This window comes from Mauremys reevesii, linkage group 8 (genome assembly GCF_016161935.1).
Source record: "Mauremys reevesii isolate NIE-2019 linkage group 8, ASM1616193v1, whole genome shotgun sequence".
Taxonomy (NCBI): Eukaryota; Metazoa; Chordata; order Testudines; family Geoemydidae; genus Mauremys; species Mauremys reevesii.
Window position 1 is genome coordinate 64131033 of NC_052630.1, and position 17630 is coordinate 64148662.

Consider the following 17630-nt stretch of genomic DNA (forward strand, 5'->3'; position numbering starts at 1 on the left):
ACAGCCTAATAGGAGAGCTTGAGAAAGACACATGCTAGAATACGCCATTGTCCCGTAGGGCAATTAGCGGGGCAACCTGCGTTTAAGTCTCTCCTCCACATCAGTATTTGGACTTAAGGCTCCTCCTACAGGATGAATGCGTGCCTGGGTATCATGGCATCACCATCTAGTAGTGTGAGCTTTACAAAAAAGGGCTGACTTGGGTGCCTAACTCCAGGAAAGAGTTTACCTATGTGACTCCTGTGTGAAGAAAGGTGCCCAACTCCCACTGAGGAGCAAGGCTTAGGCCACACCCTTGTCCTTGGCATTCCCCACTGGCTGGTTTAGGTGCCTTCTTGGACAACATGCTGGCTTTTGTGAATATACATTTGAGCTGGGAGATGTACCCACATTAGAGCTGCCCAACCTCACGCCTAAGAGCAGCAGCGTGCAGCAGCAGCACTAGCAATAGCTTGGGCTAGCCAGCCGAGTAGGTAGCTGAAGGTCTGGCAGAGTTGTACTCGGGGAATCAAGGCTACGCTAGTGCCTGTGTGGTGATAGTCTGAGCACAGCTAGGGTAGATATGGCTATGCAAGCTGGGAATCACACCTCCAAGCTCAAATGCAGACCTACTGTTAGGTGCCTGACTCTCCCCAGCCCTTGGATAGGAAGCCTGGGTATTTAAATTAGAAGGGAGATCAGTAACATTACCCAGCTTTAGCTGCCCTAGGTCTAGAAAAAGGTTTATACACATAGCATCGCATCAATGTTCACTTTCTCTTTATTAATTTGTCATTCTCACAAATGTGGATTCTGATAAGTTCATCTCTGTCACACCACTCATCTAATTTCTAGTTTGTTGCATATGATAGAAGGTAAAAATATTCAATTTGTTCACACACTACCCACTGCATGCATCATGTTGCTGTTCAGTGAGCTGCAGGCTTTCATCTTTGTCTCCGCTTTTCAACAACTCCTAAAATTCTCTTTCTTTCTTTTCTTCAGGTTGAGTTGTTAATAAAAAACACGCTCAAACAACAGATTTTTTTTTAAATTGCTAAATGAAATATACAACTCTTTAATTTTAAAAAAAGAAAAAATAAGACAAGTTTAAATTTTCATCAGAGAAGTGAATATTTTCTATACACCTGTGTTAGAGGTCTGGATAATATTTTGGTTGCATGGACCAAAACATTTGAAAGAACGATGACCAACTGCTCATAGGGATGGGCGGAACTCAAAATGGTCTCAATCCATAAATAAATCTCCAGATGTAGCAATTGGGCTACAAGCCTCCCAAGATTAAGGTTCCCTGTGAGAATTCTTGAAGTTTCTTTCTGGCCCAAATCAGGAATACTACTGCTTTCTGTTTCAACAAGCAGGGAGTGTGTAATTCAGGACGTGCAGCCAAGTGTACAATTTCCCTTACAGCTTCCTTTTCCAATTTTCATAAAAAAGCTGAAGTTTGGAACTTTTCACCCATCTGTTGTTACTATTTTATGATTAGTTTAATATACATTGTGACAAAAGTAGTAATTACATGTATCAGTTCAGACAATCTAGGTTAAAATACTGATAGGGCATAATGTGTGAACATTACAAAAACTGGTTAATGGTTTCTGCTCCTCAGATCTGGGTTAAAATTATTTGCTCGATGCTTCTTTTTATTCATTCTGAAGTACCTGTCAGAAAGAGAATAAATATTGGAAAATTAATTTAGTATGTCAAGTTTTTTGAAACAAATATTACGTACAGATCCCCTTTGGGTCTCACAGAAACAGAATATTGATTTCAGCACAAGTTCTTAAAATTCACATTGGATAATTTTAGCCATCATTGGAAACTAAATGGGAACAAACTCATTAAAATGTAATTGCAGTTACTCCTGAACTGCAATGGTTCAACTACTGTTCATATTAAAAACAAATCTTTTATGGTATGTGGAACTTAAAGCAGGATAGAAAACCATGCATTGATTTCATACATATTACTGTATTTTATCAGGATCCATTGTGGAGCTACTAGCATTGAAAAGTGATGGAATTTTTGAAGCGGAGATCTTCATCCTGACTCCCTATCAGCTTCTTCTATGCTTCTTCTGCATAGCTAGTTTTGATGGCAATGGCACTACCTGCAGGGCCGGTGCTTCCCTTAGGCGACCCTAGGCAGTTGCCTAGGGCGCCAGGATTCAGGGGGCAGCATTTTGTGCGCTTCCATGGTGCACACGGGAGCTTCTGGTTCCGCTCCAGTCGCACCACTGAAGGACCTTCTGCCGATGTGCCGCGGAAAACAGCGGCAGGCAGTTGAGCAGCTCAATGCCTGCCGCTGTCGCCTGCAGCATTTTGGTGGAGGGTCCTTCTTTGGTGGCGCAATGGGAGTGGAACCGGAAGCTCCCACGCACCTTGTGGCGAGTGCACAAAATGCCACCCCCCAAATTCTGCCTAGGGCGCCAGAAACTCTGGCGCCGCTCCTGGCAATAGGGCTGGATTCCTGAGTCCGAGCATAACGAGGGCCCAGACCGTCTAGCACTGCAGGGTCTTGGCACCTTAAGTATGGGATCTTGGTTTATGCAATTGCTGTGTGGATGCAAGGGGGGTTAGGCTTGAGTCAGAGCTCAAGACCAGGTTTACACTGCTGTGTAGACATACTCAGTGAAGTTGATATGAAAGATGACTATAATGCCTTCAGGCTAAGTAATGAAGCACTTACATGCATTTCTGGTTGAGTGGCTTCTCTGGGGACTGATAATAGGAGGGCTGCAGATTAAATGATGGAAGTGTGTGGGGGGTAGAAGAAGCAGCCGGAAAGCTGCAGAGAGCCAGCAGACAGCAAGAGAAGTATTAGTAGCATGGCCTGATAGAAATCCAAAAGAGACCTCCTTGATCAGAATAGTGAATGTAAAGGTAGGCTTATATTGTGAGCAAGGAAACAGCCTGCTGTTCAGAGAACCAGCACGTTGGTGCATTCTTTGTAAATAACAAGGTTTGTGTCATGAAAACACCTGTCTGTACCTCCACAAAAACAAGGCAGAAGACCTATTGGCTAAAATGCTTAGGCCAAAAAGGGCAAAGTCAAAGATGGGAAAAATAAATTAAAACATGAGATGGAGATTTTGCAAAAAGGTATTGAAGCAACAGTGGGAGGTTGCCTATGAAGGTATGAGAGATTACTCGCAGCCTGAGTTAAAATATTTGTTGGGCCACCAGATATGAAGTCTCCGGGCAGCTTGAGAATCCTGGCTGTGACACTCCCAGTCTGAAATAGAAAGGCAGCTTGTAGCACGGCAGTAACCCCACTCCTGCCCTGAAGGGCTTAAAACAGCCCTGTGGGAAAGCTGTGGTGGGAAACCAATAAGCTAGGCTGATTGGGGAGGCAGCCACAGATGGGGCCATGCCCCAATCAGACCAGAGCTGGCCCTATAAAAGGCCAGTGCACCAGGAGCTGGCAGAGTCTTTCTCTAGCTGTTCAGAGGGAAGGGCCTGGCTGCTGAGCAGGGCTGGGGAAAGGCCAGAGGAGCTGGGGAGCTCCAGCCTGGAAAACCCCCATACTGCAGGCCTTGCTAAAGGCCAGAAAAGATACTGGGGTGGCAGAGGGCAGTCCAAGGGTAGGCAGAGGTAGCAGGTCCAAACCCTCCTTGCCAATGATGAGTGACAATTATACTGCAGTCCACCCCAATGAGCAGGGGCTAGACGGTGACTGACAGTAGCCAAAGACTGAGGCAAGGTGGGGATAGGAGGTTGGAGGTTCCCCAAGGAGTAGAGACCCAGAAAGACTGTGGGGTACTGCATGGGGCAGAACCGCACGAGAAGGGGAACCGGGGTCCGGGAGAGACACCGGGGCCAGCAGCAAGTGAGACACCGGCCTGCAGAGGCACTCCTGAGTGGATTGAGCTAATTCCCAGGATGACCAGCAGGAGGTGCTGCACCAGTGAGTCATTGCCCCGTTACACAGATCAATAGGGTGACCAGTAAATTGACTCTTGTGGATAGAAGGTTTCAAAGGAACTATGGGACATCAATAAAGTTTTCAGCAATATGAAATTTGTTAGCAGCGATGAACTCCAGCAAGGAATTAAAGAGCTAAAAGATCAGCATAAGAGAGAAATGATGGGAGTGTAGACCACAATGGAATTCAGCTGCCTGGAATTGAGAAGCCAGAGAATTTGGGTAAGACAGGAAACTTACAAAACTTTTCTGCTCTGTTTGTAACCGAAACAGGTCCAGATGTCAGAGGGAGATTGTCCCAGCTCAAGTAATAGAGCTCACAAGCAAAGTAACCAGTGTATCTCTTTAACCCACCATTTGTCTTCTCTATTTAGATTGCAAGCTGTCTGGGTCAGGAACCATGACTTCCCACATATTTTTATGGCACCCATCACAATGGTGCCATTGTATTTTTTAAACCTGAGAAATCCTCGGTAAAAATTTTAACAGATGTTTTAGTCAGATGATTCACAAGAATTGTAGCTTAATTGGAGATCACTTACCTCTTCTCTTACATTTAGGATATGCCAATTTCCCCTCCACACACTGTACTCTAAAGGCAGAAGATGTTGGATCCCTATCATATCCCCGTTTACAGTCAAATTCAACAAAGTTTCCACTTTCTAAATTCAGACTTGTTTTCGAGCTCCATTTCAGCCCAATATTGTTTTTCTCCATATCTTCTGGGGATGTTGTACATAGCTCTGGAAATAGAAAAATATAATTTCAGTATGTACATGTGGATGTATCATTGGACATTTGGTTTACTAACTGTATGGAGACTCCATGCTGAAAGATACTCTGTGGCTTGAGAAGGAATTGAGGGCAGTTCCCCCACGCAATGCTAGATAACTACACAGGCCCACCCAGAGGATTCAGGGGGCCTGAGGCAAAGCAATTTCAGGGGCCCTTTCCATAAAAAAAAAAGTTGCAATACTATAGAATACTCTCGTGGTGGCCCCACGGGCCCAGGGCAAATTGCCCCACTTGCCCTCCCCTCCTGCCCCTGGGCGGCCCGGGAAAAAGAAACATTTAACGACCTTCTGCATCTCAGCACAAATCCAGTTTTAAGAACTTCTTTTCAAGTCAGCTTTACAAGGTATATCTGGTTCTCAGCATCAGCTAGTGCTAAAAGGCACTAAAGCTCATTAAAAGGGTTGGACAAATATTTTCCATCAAAACTTTTTTGGATCGAAAACTAGGGGGGTTTAAAAAGCAGAAAAAAATCACAGACAATGTCTGCTTTCCTTCAAAGATTGTTGTTTTTTTTTAAATTGAAAAGCTGAAATTAGTCTGCCAAAACCTGAACATGAAGTGTGTGGCCAAATATTTGCTGTTTGCTGTGTTTGATTGTTTAAAGAAACAATAAAAAAAATTCTGCTTAAAAAAAAATCCAAAACTTTTGAACCACCTCAGCTTGTGACCAAATCCCTGAGGCCATCCAGTCAGAATTTTCCAGGTTTCTGACACTCTGCTGTCTTCCTTGACTCATATCTGTCTCCATAACTTTGGGTTCATTTAGGTTAGAACATAAGAATGGCCATATGGGGTCAGACCAAAGGTACATCCTGCCCAGTATCCTGTCTACCGACAGTGGCCAATGCCAAGTGCCCAGAGGGAGTGAACCTAACAGGTAATGATCAAGTGATCTCTCTCCTGCCATCCATCTCCACCCTCTGACAAACAGAGACTAGGGACACCATTCCTTACCCATCCTGGCTAATAGCCATTAATGGACTTAACCTCCATGAATTAATCTGTTTCCTAGAGACTGTCTCCATATGGTCCCCCACAAAACTGGAGATGATTACTGTGGGTTTGTCTTTAATATAAACTATAAACATACTCCACGAACTGAGCATTTGAGCTTGTTCCAGATTCTGGGATGAGCCTATGTTGTGAAAACTGAAATGCTCAAAATAGCACATGTATGTGAATGGACACAGGGTGCTAAAATTAAATTAACCTAGGGGTTCTTAAACTGAGGGTCGGGACCCCTCATGGGGTCACGAGGTTATTACTGGGGGTTGCGAGCTGTCGGCCTCGACCTCAAACTCCGCTTTGCCTCCAGCATTTATAACAGTGTGAAATATATTAAAAAGTGTTTTTCATTTATAAGTGGGGGGGGGGAAGGTTGCACTCAGAAGTTTGCTACGTGAAAGGGGTCACCAATACAAAAGTTTGAGAACCACTGAATTAACCCCTCTGGAGCCTTGGGGAATGCAGGGAAGGGGGGTCTCCCTCGGTAGGGTTGGGAAGGTGGTAGGTGGTGTAGGATATTGCTCTTCTCATGTGATCCCTCCCCCATGGCTCTTGGCTCTATCACTGTTCATCTAAAGTGGTTAATTTTAATGAAGCTACCCTCCCCTGACGTGAATCTCTCTATGCCACTGAAATTAAATGTAGACTGTAATTTGGCATTTGAGACGTGAAAGGGATGGTAGTCCTAAGGGAAAAGATAACAGCTTGGCTCTTTGTGTTAAATAGCTGTCTGCAAGCCTCAAACTGCTGAATGAGCTTTAGGGTAGGGAAGGCTGTGCCTCCCCAAACAACCTGGCCCTGCCCCATATTTGACCCCCACCCACTTCCTGCCCTCCAACTGCCCCCTCAGAATCCCCAACCCATCCTGCTCCTTGGCCCCTCACTGCCCCCCTGAGAGATCCCCCACCCCTCCTCCCTGTCCCCTGACCCCTATCCACCCCACCTCCCCACCGCCGAGTCCTGACAGACCGCCGGAACACCCATGTTCCAACCCCCTGTTCCCCATCCCCTGACCTCCCCCCAGAACCTCTGCCTCCTCTCTGTCCTCTGACTGTCTCTGGGACTCCCTGCCCCTTATCCAAACCCCCCGGCCCTCTTACCATGCCGCTTACTTCCGCCTCCCCTCTCTCCCAGAGCCTCAGTGCTCCGTGTCCAGGAGCGGCCTGGACAGCGCTGCAGCTGTGTGGCTCCGGCAGGACCTGAGCTCCTGCCACTCAGATGCAGCTCACAGCCCCACCCCCTTACCAGCAGGTGTTCAGGCCCTGCCAGAGCCATGCTGCTTTAGCTCCGTCCAGGGCCACTCCCAGACATATTCTCTTTCATGTCATTGAAGCATGGATTGTTCCAATTTTTAAGAAAGGAGACAAGTCAGTGTGAAAATTAGCAAGGCATTGCCTTGCTATCTACAGCAGGGAAAATTCCCACCTGTATCCTCTTAAACAGATACTCCCACTTGTTGAGGAAATATTGCCAGAATCTCATTGTGGTTTCAGACCATCCTGTGGGACAACCAACATCATCTTCATTCCCCACCAAATCTAGGAAAAATCTTGGGGACAAAATCAGGACCTGTACATGGCCTTCATTGATTTGATGAAGGCCTTCAACACCATCAATTGTGAAGCCCTATTGAAGCTGCTGGCCAGATTTGACTGCCCTCCAAAATGTATTGGGGTCTTAAGGCTTCTTCATGATCAGATGACTGCCACCATTCGCTGTACTGACTTAGAGACCCTTTCATCATCAAAACTGTGATTAAGCAAGGATGTGTTATTGCCCCAACCCTGGTCTCCAGCTATTTAGCAGTCATTCTGGTCCTCATTAAAGACCACCTCCCCACTGGAATTGAAATTCAATACAGAATGGATGGGCAGCTTTTTAATCTTTGACGTCTCTGCTCAAAGTCTGAAGTCCTCCAGGCGTCTATTATTGATCTTCAGTATGCTGATGACTGTGCCATTCTTGCACATACTGAGAATGACCTTAAGTCCACACTAAATTTTTTTTTTTTTTGCACACAAGCTTACTGAAGCCTAGGGCTCTCACTTAATATTGAGAAGACTAAATGCTCCATCACTCTGCTTCAGGCCTTGCACGTGATCCACCACAAATCACCATTGAGGGACAGACTTTGGAGACAGTTGAGCACTTCTGCTACCTTGGTAGCCAATAGTCTCTAAATGTAAAAACGACAGTGAGATCCAGCACAGGATCCAGTGTGCAAGTGCCTCCTTTGGGAAACGGCTCTGATGCATTTTCACAGACCATGACCTATGGAAGGGCACCAAGATTCAAGTCTATAAGACAGTTGTCATCTCTACACTCCTTTTTGGATGTGAAACCTAGTTATCAACAGCACCTCAAGAGTTTGCAGAGGAACCACCAACGATGCCTCCAAAAAATCTTTCATATCAAGTGGGAAGATCACTGCACTAATGCCAGCATCCTCAATCAAGCCAATGTCACCAGCATTGAAGCAACAATCCTTATCCACCAACTCTGCTGGGCTGGACATTGTGTGTGAATGCTAGTTTCTCACCTCTCAAAACAAGCCCTCTACTCTCAGCTCATGTACGGTCAGAGATCCTGCGGTGGTCAGAAGAAGTGCTACAAAGAAACACTAGAAATGTATCTCAAGAAAACTGATATGGACATCACAAACTGGGAGGAGCAGGCCACCAACCAACTACAATGGTGCCACATCCTCCATCAGGCAGTGGCCTGCTTTGAGGAGAAGTGCCTTGCCCTCAGATTGAAAAGAGACAGAAGAAAAAACTCTCTCTCAGCCAGGGCCATCCCTAGCTATTCTGGAGCCCTGTAAAGCCCCCACCCCGGGGGGGCAGGGCTGGCTTGGGGGACAGGGGGAACTACCCTCCAGCACTCACCTGTGGCGCGGCTGGGGCCGGGTCGCTGCACTTCACACCGCTGGTGAGTGCAGGCCCAGCCCTGCTGCAGTCCTCAGGGGGGTGGGGCTGAGGCTGGGGGCAGAGCAGGGTTGGGGCTTTGGGGAAGGGGTGGAGCAGGGGCTGGAGCAGCATGCAGCTGCTCAGGGCACCAGGAAATTTGGGGCACCTGCGTACTTTTTGTATGGGTAAGGATGGCCCTGCTCCCAGCACGCAGCTGACCTGCCAGGAAATGTCTGTACCTACTGCGGACAGATCTGTAGTTCCAGTCCTCTCAGGAGCCATATGTAAATCCATGGTAGCAATCATCCTCTAATTGAGAGATCACAGATGATGATGAATCATATTGTGTAAAGGAACAGTCTGTTGGAAGCTAGGACCAGATGCGCACAGGGAGACCCACACACTCTGGTTCTATTTTACAGTCTGGCCCCTCTGTGTCACTCAGCTGATGCAAGAAGTTTGCCGAGTTATAGGCTGTGAAGCTGAGAGCGGGGGGTGGGGACCAGGGCTGTGGCCTGACTGCTTTTTGACTTGGCGAAACCTGTATAGCTGGTGGAGTGCCTAGGAAGAGGAGAGTCAGGAGGGAGGCAAATCTGTCCCCCACACACATACCTTAAATACCATTGCACATCTCCTACCCTTAGGAATGGATAAACACAGGAGCTGGGGATTAATTGGTGGAGCTGTGTGTGTCTGAGTCAAAAGCTGCCAGAAAGCCAGTGAACAGCAAGAGAAGTCCCGGAAGACTGGCTCTGAGGAAAGGCTGATTGAGCATTTTTTGGACAGAGTGCTGAATGTGAAGCAGGCTTAGAACTGTGAGCAAAGAAACTGCCTCCTGATGTTTGTTCATTTTGCATTCAGAAAAACAGGACTTTGTACATTCTTTGCAAATTAAACTGCTTCATAAAAAAACTGACTCTATCCCCAATTTCTCTTCCAAACACAGAAAATGAGGTGGAAGACCCTGAGTATTGGCTAACCACTCAGACCAAAAAGGATTATATCAAAGAAGATAAAAAGAAATTAAAACAAGACCTGAAACAGGAGTGGGAAACTTCACAAAAGAAACTGAAGCAATATTTGGCAGTTTCCTAGAAAGGTATGAGAGATGACTCAGTCTGAGAGAAAATATTTGTTGGGACAGCAAATACAAAGTCTCTAGGCAGACTGAGAAGCCCAGCTGCAACACTCCCAGTGTAAAATGGCAAGACAGATAAAGGAGGTGACCAGCAAACTGACGCTCATGGATAGGAGGTTTCCCAGTAACCAGAGGAGATCAGGAAAGCTTTTCCCAATATAAAAAGAACAGGAGTACTTGTGGCACCTTAAAGACTAACAAATTTATTTTAGCATGAGCTTTCGTGAGCTGCAGCTCACTTCTTCGGATGCATAGAATGGAACACACGACGGGATATTTATACATACAGAGAACATGAAAAGGTGGAAGTATGCATACCAACAGGCAGAGTCTAATCAATTGAGATGAGCTATTGTCAGCAGGAGGAAAAAAAACTTTTTGAAGTGATAATTAAGATGGCCCATAGAAGGTGTGAGGAGAACTTAACATAGGGAAATAGATTCAATTGGTGTAATGACCCAACCATTCCCAGTCTTTGTTTAGGCCACAGTTAATAGTATCTAGTTTGCATATTAATTCAAGTTCAGCAGTTTCTCTTTGGAGTCTGTTTTTGAAGTTTTTTTGTTGAAAAATTGTCCTTCCAGATCCACGAATATGATTCAGTTTTGTGGTGACCTAGAATCCTACTTTCGCCGTCTCCGACTCAAAGAATACTTCCAACACAACTCTGAACTACATACTAACCCACAGAATCCTTCCTACCAACGCTATAATAAAAAGGATTCTGCATGGACTCCTCCTGAGGGTCGAAACAACAGACTAGACTTCTACATAGATTGCTTCCGTCACCGTGCACGGGCTGAAATTGTGGAAAAGCAACATCACTTGCCCCATAACCTAAGCCGTGCTGAACACAATGCCATCAACAGCCTCAAGAACAACTCTGACATCATAATCAAACAGGCTGACAAAGGAGGTGCTGTCGTCATCATGAATAGGTCGGAATATGAACAAGAGGCTGCCGGGCAGCCGGTGTAGGAAGCAATCACTTGAGGCCAGAGAGCCGACAGCTAACCAATACCTCCATTTTATTTACAGAGACAGAGAGCTCACTCAGCCGGTTGAAACCGGCTGAGCTATCCCTTAATAGTCTAACTCAGTTGCCATAGTAACAAAACCCATGACAACCAAATACACAACAGCAGCTCTCTAACTCCACATTCTACAAGCCATTACCCTCTGATCCCACTGATGATTACCAAAAGAAACTACACCATCTGCTAAAAAAACTCCCTGACAAACCACAGGAACAGATCTATACAGACACATGCCTGGAACCCCGACCAGGTGTATTCTATTTGCTACCCAAGATCCATAAACCTGGAAATCCTGGACGCCCCATCATCTCAAGCATTGGTACTTTAATAGCAGGATTGTCTGGCTATGTGGACTCTCTCCTCAGGCCCTATGCTACCAGCACTCCCAGCTATCTTCGAGACACCACTGACTTCCTGAGGAAACTACAATCCATCAGTGATCTTCCAGAAAACACCGTTCCCTAACGCCCCTACTCTACTTGCGCTACATTGATGACATCTTCATCATCTGGACTCATGGAAACGAAGCCCTCGAGGAATTCCACCGTGATTTTAACAATTTCCATCCACCATCAACCTCAGCCTAGACCAATCCACACAAGCAGTCCATTTCCTAGACACTACTGTGCTAATAAACGATGGTCACATAAATACCACCCTATACCGGAAACCCACTGACCGCTATACTTACTTACATGCCTCCAGCTTCCATCCCGGACACACCACACGATCCATTGTCTACAGCCAAGCTCTAAGATACAACCGTATTTGCTCCAATCCCTCAGACAGAGATAAACACCTACAAGATCTCTATCAAGCATTCTTAAACCTACAATACCCACCTGCTGAAGTGAAAAAACAGATTGACAGAGCCAGAAGAGTACCCAGAAGCCACCTACTACAGGACAGGCCTAAAAAAGAAAATAACAGAACACCACTAGCCATCACCTACAGCCCCCAACTAAAACCTCTCCAGCGCATCATCAAAGATTTACAACCTATCCTTAAAGATGATCCCTCACTCTCACAGATCTTGGGAGACAGGCCAGTCCTCGCTTATAGACAGCCTCCCAACCTGAAGCAAATACTCACCAGCAACCGCACACCATACAACATAAACACTAACCCAGGAACCTATCCTTGCAACAAAGCCCGATGCCAGCTCTGTCCACATATCCATTCAAGTGACACCATCATAGGACCTAATCACATCAGACATGCCATCAGGGGCTCGTACACCTGCACATCTACCAACGTGATATATGCCATCATGTGCCAGCAATGCCCCTCTGCCATGTACATTGGCCAAACCGGACAGTCTTTACGCAAAAGAATAAATGGACACAAATCTGACATCAGGAATCATAACATTCAAAAACCAGTGGGAGAACACTTCAACCTCTCTAACCACTCAGTGACAGACTTGAAGGTGGCAATTTTTCAACAAAAAAACTTCAAAAACAGACTCCAAAGAGAAACTGCTGAACTTGAATTAATATGCAAACTAGATACTATTAACTGTGGCCTAAACAAAGACTGGGAATGGTTGGGTCATTACACCAATTGAATCTATTTCCCTATGTTAAGTTCTCCTCACACCTTCTATGGGCCATCTTAATTATCACTTCAAAAAGTTTTTTTTTCCTCCTGCTGACAATAGCTCATCTCAATTGATTAGACTCTGCCTGTTGGTATGCATACATCCACCTTTTCATGTTCTCTGTATGTATAAATATCCCCTGTCGTGTGTTCCATTCTGTGCATCCGAAGAAGTGAGCTGCAGCTCACGAAAGCTCATGCTAAAATAAATTTGTTAGTCTTTAAGGTGCCACAAGTACTCCTGTTCTTTTTGCGGATACAGACTAACACGGCTGCTACTCTGAAACCTTTCCCAATATAGTTCTTGGTAACAGTGATGAGCTCCAGCAAAGACTAAGGCCTGGTCTACACTAGGACTTTAAATCGAATTTAGCAGCGTTAATTCGAACTAACCGCTCAACCGTCCACACCAGGAAGCCATTTAATTCAAACTAGAGGGCTCTTTAGTTCGAATTTGGTACTCCACCCCAACAGGTGGAGTAGCGCTAAATTCGACATGGCTAGCTCGAATTAGGCTAGGTGTGGATGCAAATCGAACTTAGTAGCTCCAGGAGCTATCCCACACTGCACCACTCTGTTGACGCTCTGGACAGCAGTCCGAGCTTGGATTCTCTGACCAGCCACACAGGAAATGACCCGGGAAAATTTGAATTCCTTTTCCTGTCTGGGCACTTTGAATCTGACGTCCTGGTTGGACATCGGGGCGAGCTCCGCAGCACCTGCAACGATGCAGAGCTCTCCAGCAGAGGAGTCCGGGCAATCCAAGAATAGAAAGAGGTCCCCAGCATGGACTGACCAGGAATTCATGGATCTGATCGCTGTGTGGGGCGAGGAGTCTGTGCTCTCGGAGCTGCGCTCCAACAAGCGGAATGCAAAGACCTTCGAGAAGGTCTCCAAAGCCATGATAGACAAAGGATACAGCCGGGATGCGATGCAGTGCCGTGTGAAAGTCAAGGACCTGAGACAAGGTTACCAAAAAGTCAGAGCGGCAAACGGACACTCCGGAGCCCAGCTCCAGACATGCCGCTTCTACGAGGCACTGCATGCCATTCTCGGTGGGTCTGCCACCACTGCCCCACCAGTGACCATGGACTCTGAGGATGGCATAGTGTACCTGGACAGTTCCTCGGCGATGTTCGCCGATGGGGAAGATGAGGAAGGGTTTGTGGAGGACGGCGCAGGCGACAGCGAACACAGTACCGCTTGCCCTGACAGCCAGGATCTCTTCATCACCCTCACAGAGATCCCCTACCAACCGTCCCCGCCCGTTAACCTGGACTCAGAATCAGGGGAAGGATCAGGCGGTAAGTGCTATAAACATGGAAACATTTATTTTTTAAAAAACAGGTATAGAAAAAATAGAAATACTATATAAAAATTTTTGAATGTCAAACTATATAAAAAGTAGGTCCACACATATAGGGATTGAACAATAATCCTCTTGGGACAGTTCAACAAAGCTCTCAAAGAGGTGCTCAAAAAGCCTCCACAGGAGGTTCCTGGGGAGAGGTGCCTTATTTGGTGCTCCGTGGAAGCACACTCTTCCGCGCCAGGCCATCCTAATGTAAAGGGGAATCATCGCCTCCACAAGCATGGCAGCATATGGTCCTGGTCTGTGCAGGGCTTCTCTTAGCATCCGCTCTCTCTGACTCCGAGTGACCCGCCTCAGGGTAATGTCGTTCTGGAAGTGCTGCATCTAATTAGGGCAATTAGTGTACTGTTACTATTGTGAATGGTAGACTTTTACTTTGCATAAGAATGACCTCGCTTAACAGCCACGTGTTGGAGGCCACAGAGGAAAAGCATACAGTGATCTTTCCTGCACTGCCGGGAGGGGCTGGAAAAGGCTCAGACTTTATGCTTTCCAGATTGCCTTTAGCGGGAGGGCACAGCTATCCATTAACTGTTAAGCAGACTCTACTGTAAGGCTTACCAGGACTGGCTGCTAGACGGATTCAGCTGTCCCTCCCCGCTTGGCATCTCTCCTGTGCAAGACCGCAACCACTGAAAGCGTATTCCGAAATCTCGAACTTGTCCTGAGATCTCGTGAGACTAGGTGCCCTGTATGGTCTTGTTCACAGAAACTGACTAGACTGTGTTCACTGTTCGCAAACATGTATCTGTTCAAGGAAATCACTTACTTTTTCCCATCACACAGCTTCGGCTTTTTCCCGGACTGCCCCGTCATCCACCTCGCAGAGGCTGGCTAACATTAGGCGGCGAAAGAAAAAGACTAGGAACGAGATGTTCGCGGAACTGATGGCCTGCTCCACAGCCAAGGCGGCAGAGCAGAGACAGTGGAGGGAGACCCTATGTCAGCAGCATCGCACACACATCGAATGGGAGGATAGGTGGCGGCAGGAAGACCAGCAGGCGACTCAAACGCTGCTTGGGCTAATGAGGGAGCAAACGGACATGCTCCGGCGCCTTGTAGATGTTCTGCAGGACCGCAGGCAGGAGGAGAGAGCCCCCTGCACTGTATCTGCAACCGCCTCCAACGCCAAGAAGTCCTGTCCCCCCCTCACCCAAAATTACAAGAAGGAGGGGCGGTAGGGGCCGTGAGAACTGTCACTGCACCACAGCAGAGCGCTAATGTACCAGACACCTCTCACGCTATAAATTTGTAGAAGCGCTTCCCTTACAGGATCACCCAGTCCCAAATCCAAGTTTCATCCCCCCACTGTGTAGTAGATTATTAAAAGCGGTTTGCTGTTATTCATTGTTTCCTTCACGTTTTTCGTGTAAGAAGACTTTGTGTGTAGGGGGGGGAGGGGATTTTTAATTGCACTGGATAGCCTACATTACCAGGGTACAGACTTGGGGGCAGGGTCAACTGCAGGGCACACACAGACTGCAGTCACTAGGCACCAGGGTCAGTCTGTGTGGTGTATGCTGCCCCGGGTCATTCGGTGATGTGTACGCTTGTCCAGGGTCCTAGCGCCTGCCATCCCCGAATGTTAAGGCAGGCTGCCCTTACCATGCACTTCCACCGTAGCCACGAGCCTCTCCGCTGCCCTGAGCCCCAACAAGAGCCCTCATCCACAGACAGATACTCACCCTTCCCCCACACCCCTCACCCCTTCCTACACCCAAACCCACAGCCCACAGCCATCATCCAAACCCCTATCCAAAGACGGCACCCCCTGCCCCTTCCTGCAAACCCACCCCTTCCTGCAAACCCACCTGCAACCGTCCCCCACCCCAGAGACCTATGTAGGAGCAGGAGGCTGTCATTCCTTTATTGTACAAGCGGTCTGTACATCAGTGCACACCGTACCCAGCACAGTATGCGTCCATGTTTCAACCCCTGAACAGAAATGCAAAGTAAAAGAAAGATTTATTAACAATTACTGTTCCATTTAATTTGTTTTAAAACATGTTTTGGAAGTGGGGGAAACTTGGAGAACGGGCTATGTAACCGCAGATCTCAGTCAACACATAGAGACACAGGCCCAGGATCAGCTTCTCTTAAAATCAAGTGGAGAGTCATAGGTTACCCTGCTCTCCAAGGAAACTTGCTTTCAAAGCCTCCCGGATACACAGCGCTTCCCGCTGGGATATTCTTTCGGCACGGGTGTCTGGCTGAGCGTAAACAGCAGCCAGGCGATTTGCCTCAACCTCCCATCCGGCCAAAAAGGTCTCGCCCTTGCTCTCACAGAGATTGTGGAGCACACAGCAAGCAGCAATAACTACGGGGATATTCTTTTCGCTGATGTCCGAGCGAGTCAGTAAGCTCCGCCATCTCCGCTTGAGACGTCCGAAAGCACACTCCACCACCATTCTGCACTAGCTCAGCCGGTAGTTGAAGAGTTCCTTCTCACTGTCCAAGGCGCCTGTAAAGGGCTTCATGAGCCAGGGCATTAGCGGGTAGGCTGGGTCCCCGAGGATCACTGTAGGCATCTGCACATCCCCAACTGTTATTTTGTGGTCCGGGAAGAAACGTCCTGCCTGGAGGCGTCTAAACAGACCAGAGTTCCTGAACACACGTGCGTCATGAACCTTGCCCGCCCACCCGACGAAGATGTTGGTAAAACGTCCCCTATGGTCCACCAGTGCTTGCAGCACCATTGAAAAGTAGCCCTTTCGGTTAATGTACTCGCTGGCCTGGTGGGCTGGTGCCAGGATAGGGATGTGAGTACCATCTATAGCCCCACCGCAGTTTGGGAATCCCATCGTGGCGAAGCCATCTATGATGACCTGGACGTTTCCGAGAGTCACTACCTTTGAGAGCAGTTGCTCAACGATTGCGTGGGCTACTTGAATCACAGCAACCCCCACGGTAGATTTGCCCACGCCAAAGTGGTTCGCTACTGACCGGTAGCTGTCTGGCGTGGCAAGTTTCCAGAGGGCTATGGCCACTCGCTTCTGCACACTCAGGGCTGCTCGCATCCGTGTGTCCTGGCGCTTCAGGGCAGGGGCCAGCAAGTCACACAGTTCAAGGAAAGTGCCCTTACGCATCCTGAAGTTTCGCAGCCACTCTGTTTCATCCCAGACCTGCAGCACTATGCGGTCCCACCAGTCCGTGCTTGTTTCCCGGGCCCAGAATCGCCGTTCCACACCATGAACTTGACCCATTGCCACCATGATCTCCACTGCGCGGCGTACCCTGCTTTGTGAGAGGTCTGCTCCACTCTCCTCACCGCGCTGCCGGAGCCTCCTCGCCCGATTTCTCAGCATCTGACTGTGGAAGAGGTGGACGATAAGGTGCAAGGAGTTGACAACGGCCATAAGTGCAGCGATGATCGCAGCGGGCTCCATGCTCGCAGTGCTGTGGCGTCCGCGCTGTAACCGACCAGAGAAGGGCGCGAACAGATTTCCCGCCGGCGCTTTCATGGAGGGAGGGCGTGATTGACGGTTCAATGACGACAGTTACCCAAAACCACCCTCGACACACTTTTCCCCCAGCAGGCATTGGGAGCTCTACCCAGCATTCCAATGGGCAGCGCGGACTGCGGGAACTGTGGGATAGCTTCCCACAGTGCACCGCTTCGAAAGTAGACGCCGGCCCCGTTAATGTGGACTCAGAAATTCGAATTAGTGTATTTACTGTGGATACACAAATTCGACTTCATAAGGTCGAATCCACAAATTCGACATAAGTAGATTCGAAATAGTCTTGTAGTGTAGACAAGGCCTAAAGGAGGTTTTAAAAAAAAAAAAAAAAAAAAAAAAAGCCAGCTTCAGAGGGAAAGCAAATGAGTGCAGACCACAATGGAAGTCAGCTATC

At 47.6% G+C, this 17630-nt stretch overlaps 1 protein-coding gene across 3 annotated transcripts in view; it reads right to left on the reverse strand.

Annotated features, from left to right (window-relative positions):
* Positions 1 to 742: 742 nt before the first annotated feature.
* Positions 743 to 17630, reverse strand: part of LOC120369848 (complement factor H-related protein 1-like) — a 35533-nt gene continuing 18645 nt past the window's right edge. For all 3 annotated transcript variants that reach the window (XM_039483558.1, XM_039483559.1, XM_039483556.1), the window contains 2 exons: positions 4466 to 4666; positions 743 to 1661 (listed from right to left, as the gene is read on the reverse strand). In XM_039483558.1, the coding sequence (XP_039339492.1) occupies positions 1648 to 1661; positions 4466 to 4666 (215 nt within the window). In that variant the 3' untranslated portion in view covers positions 743 to 1647. The remainder of the gene's footprint in view (positions 1662 to 4465; positions 4667 to 17630) is intronic.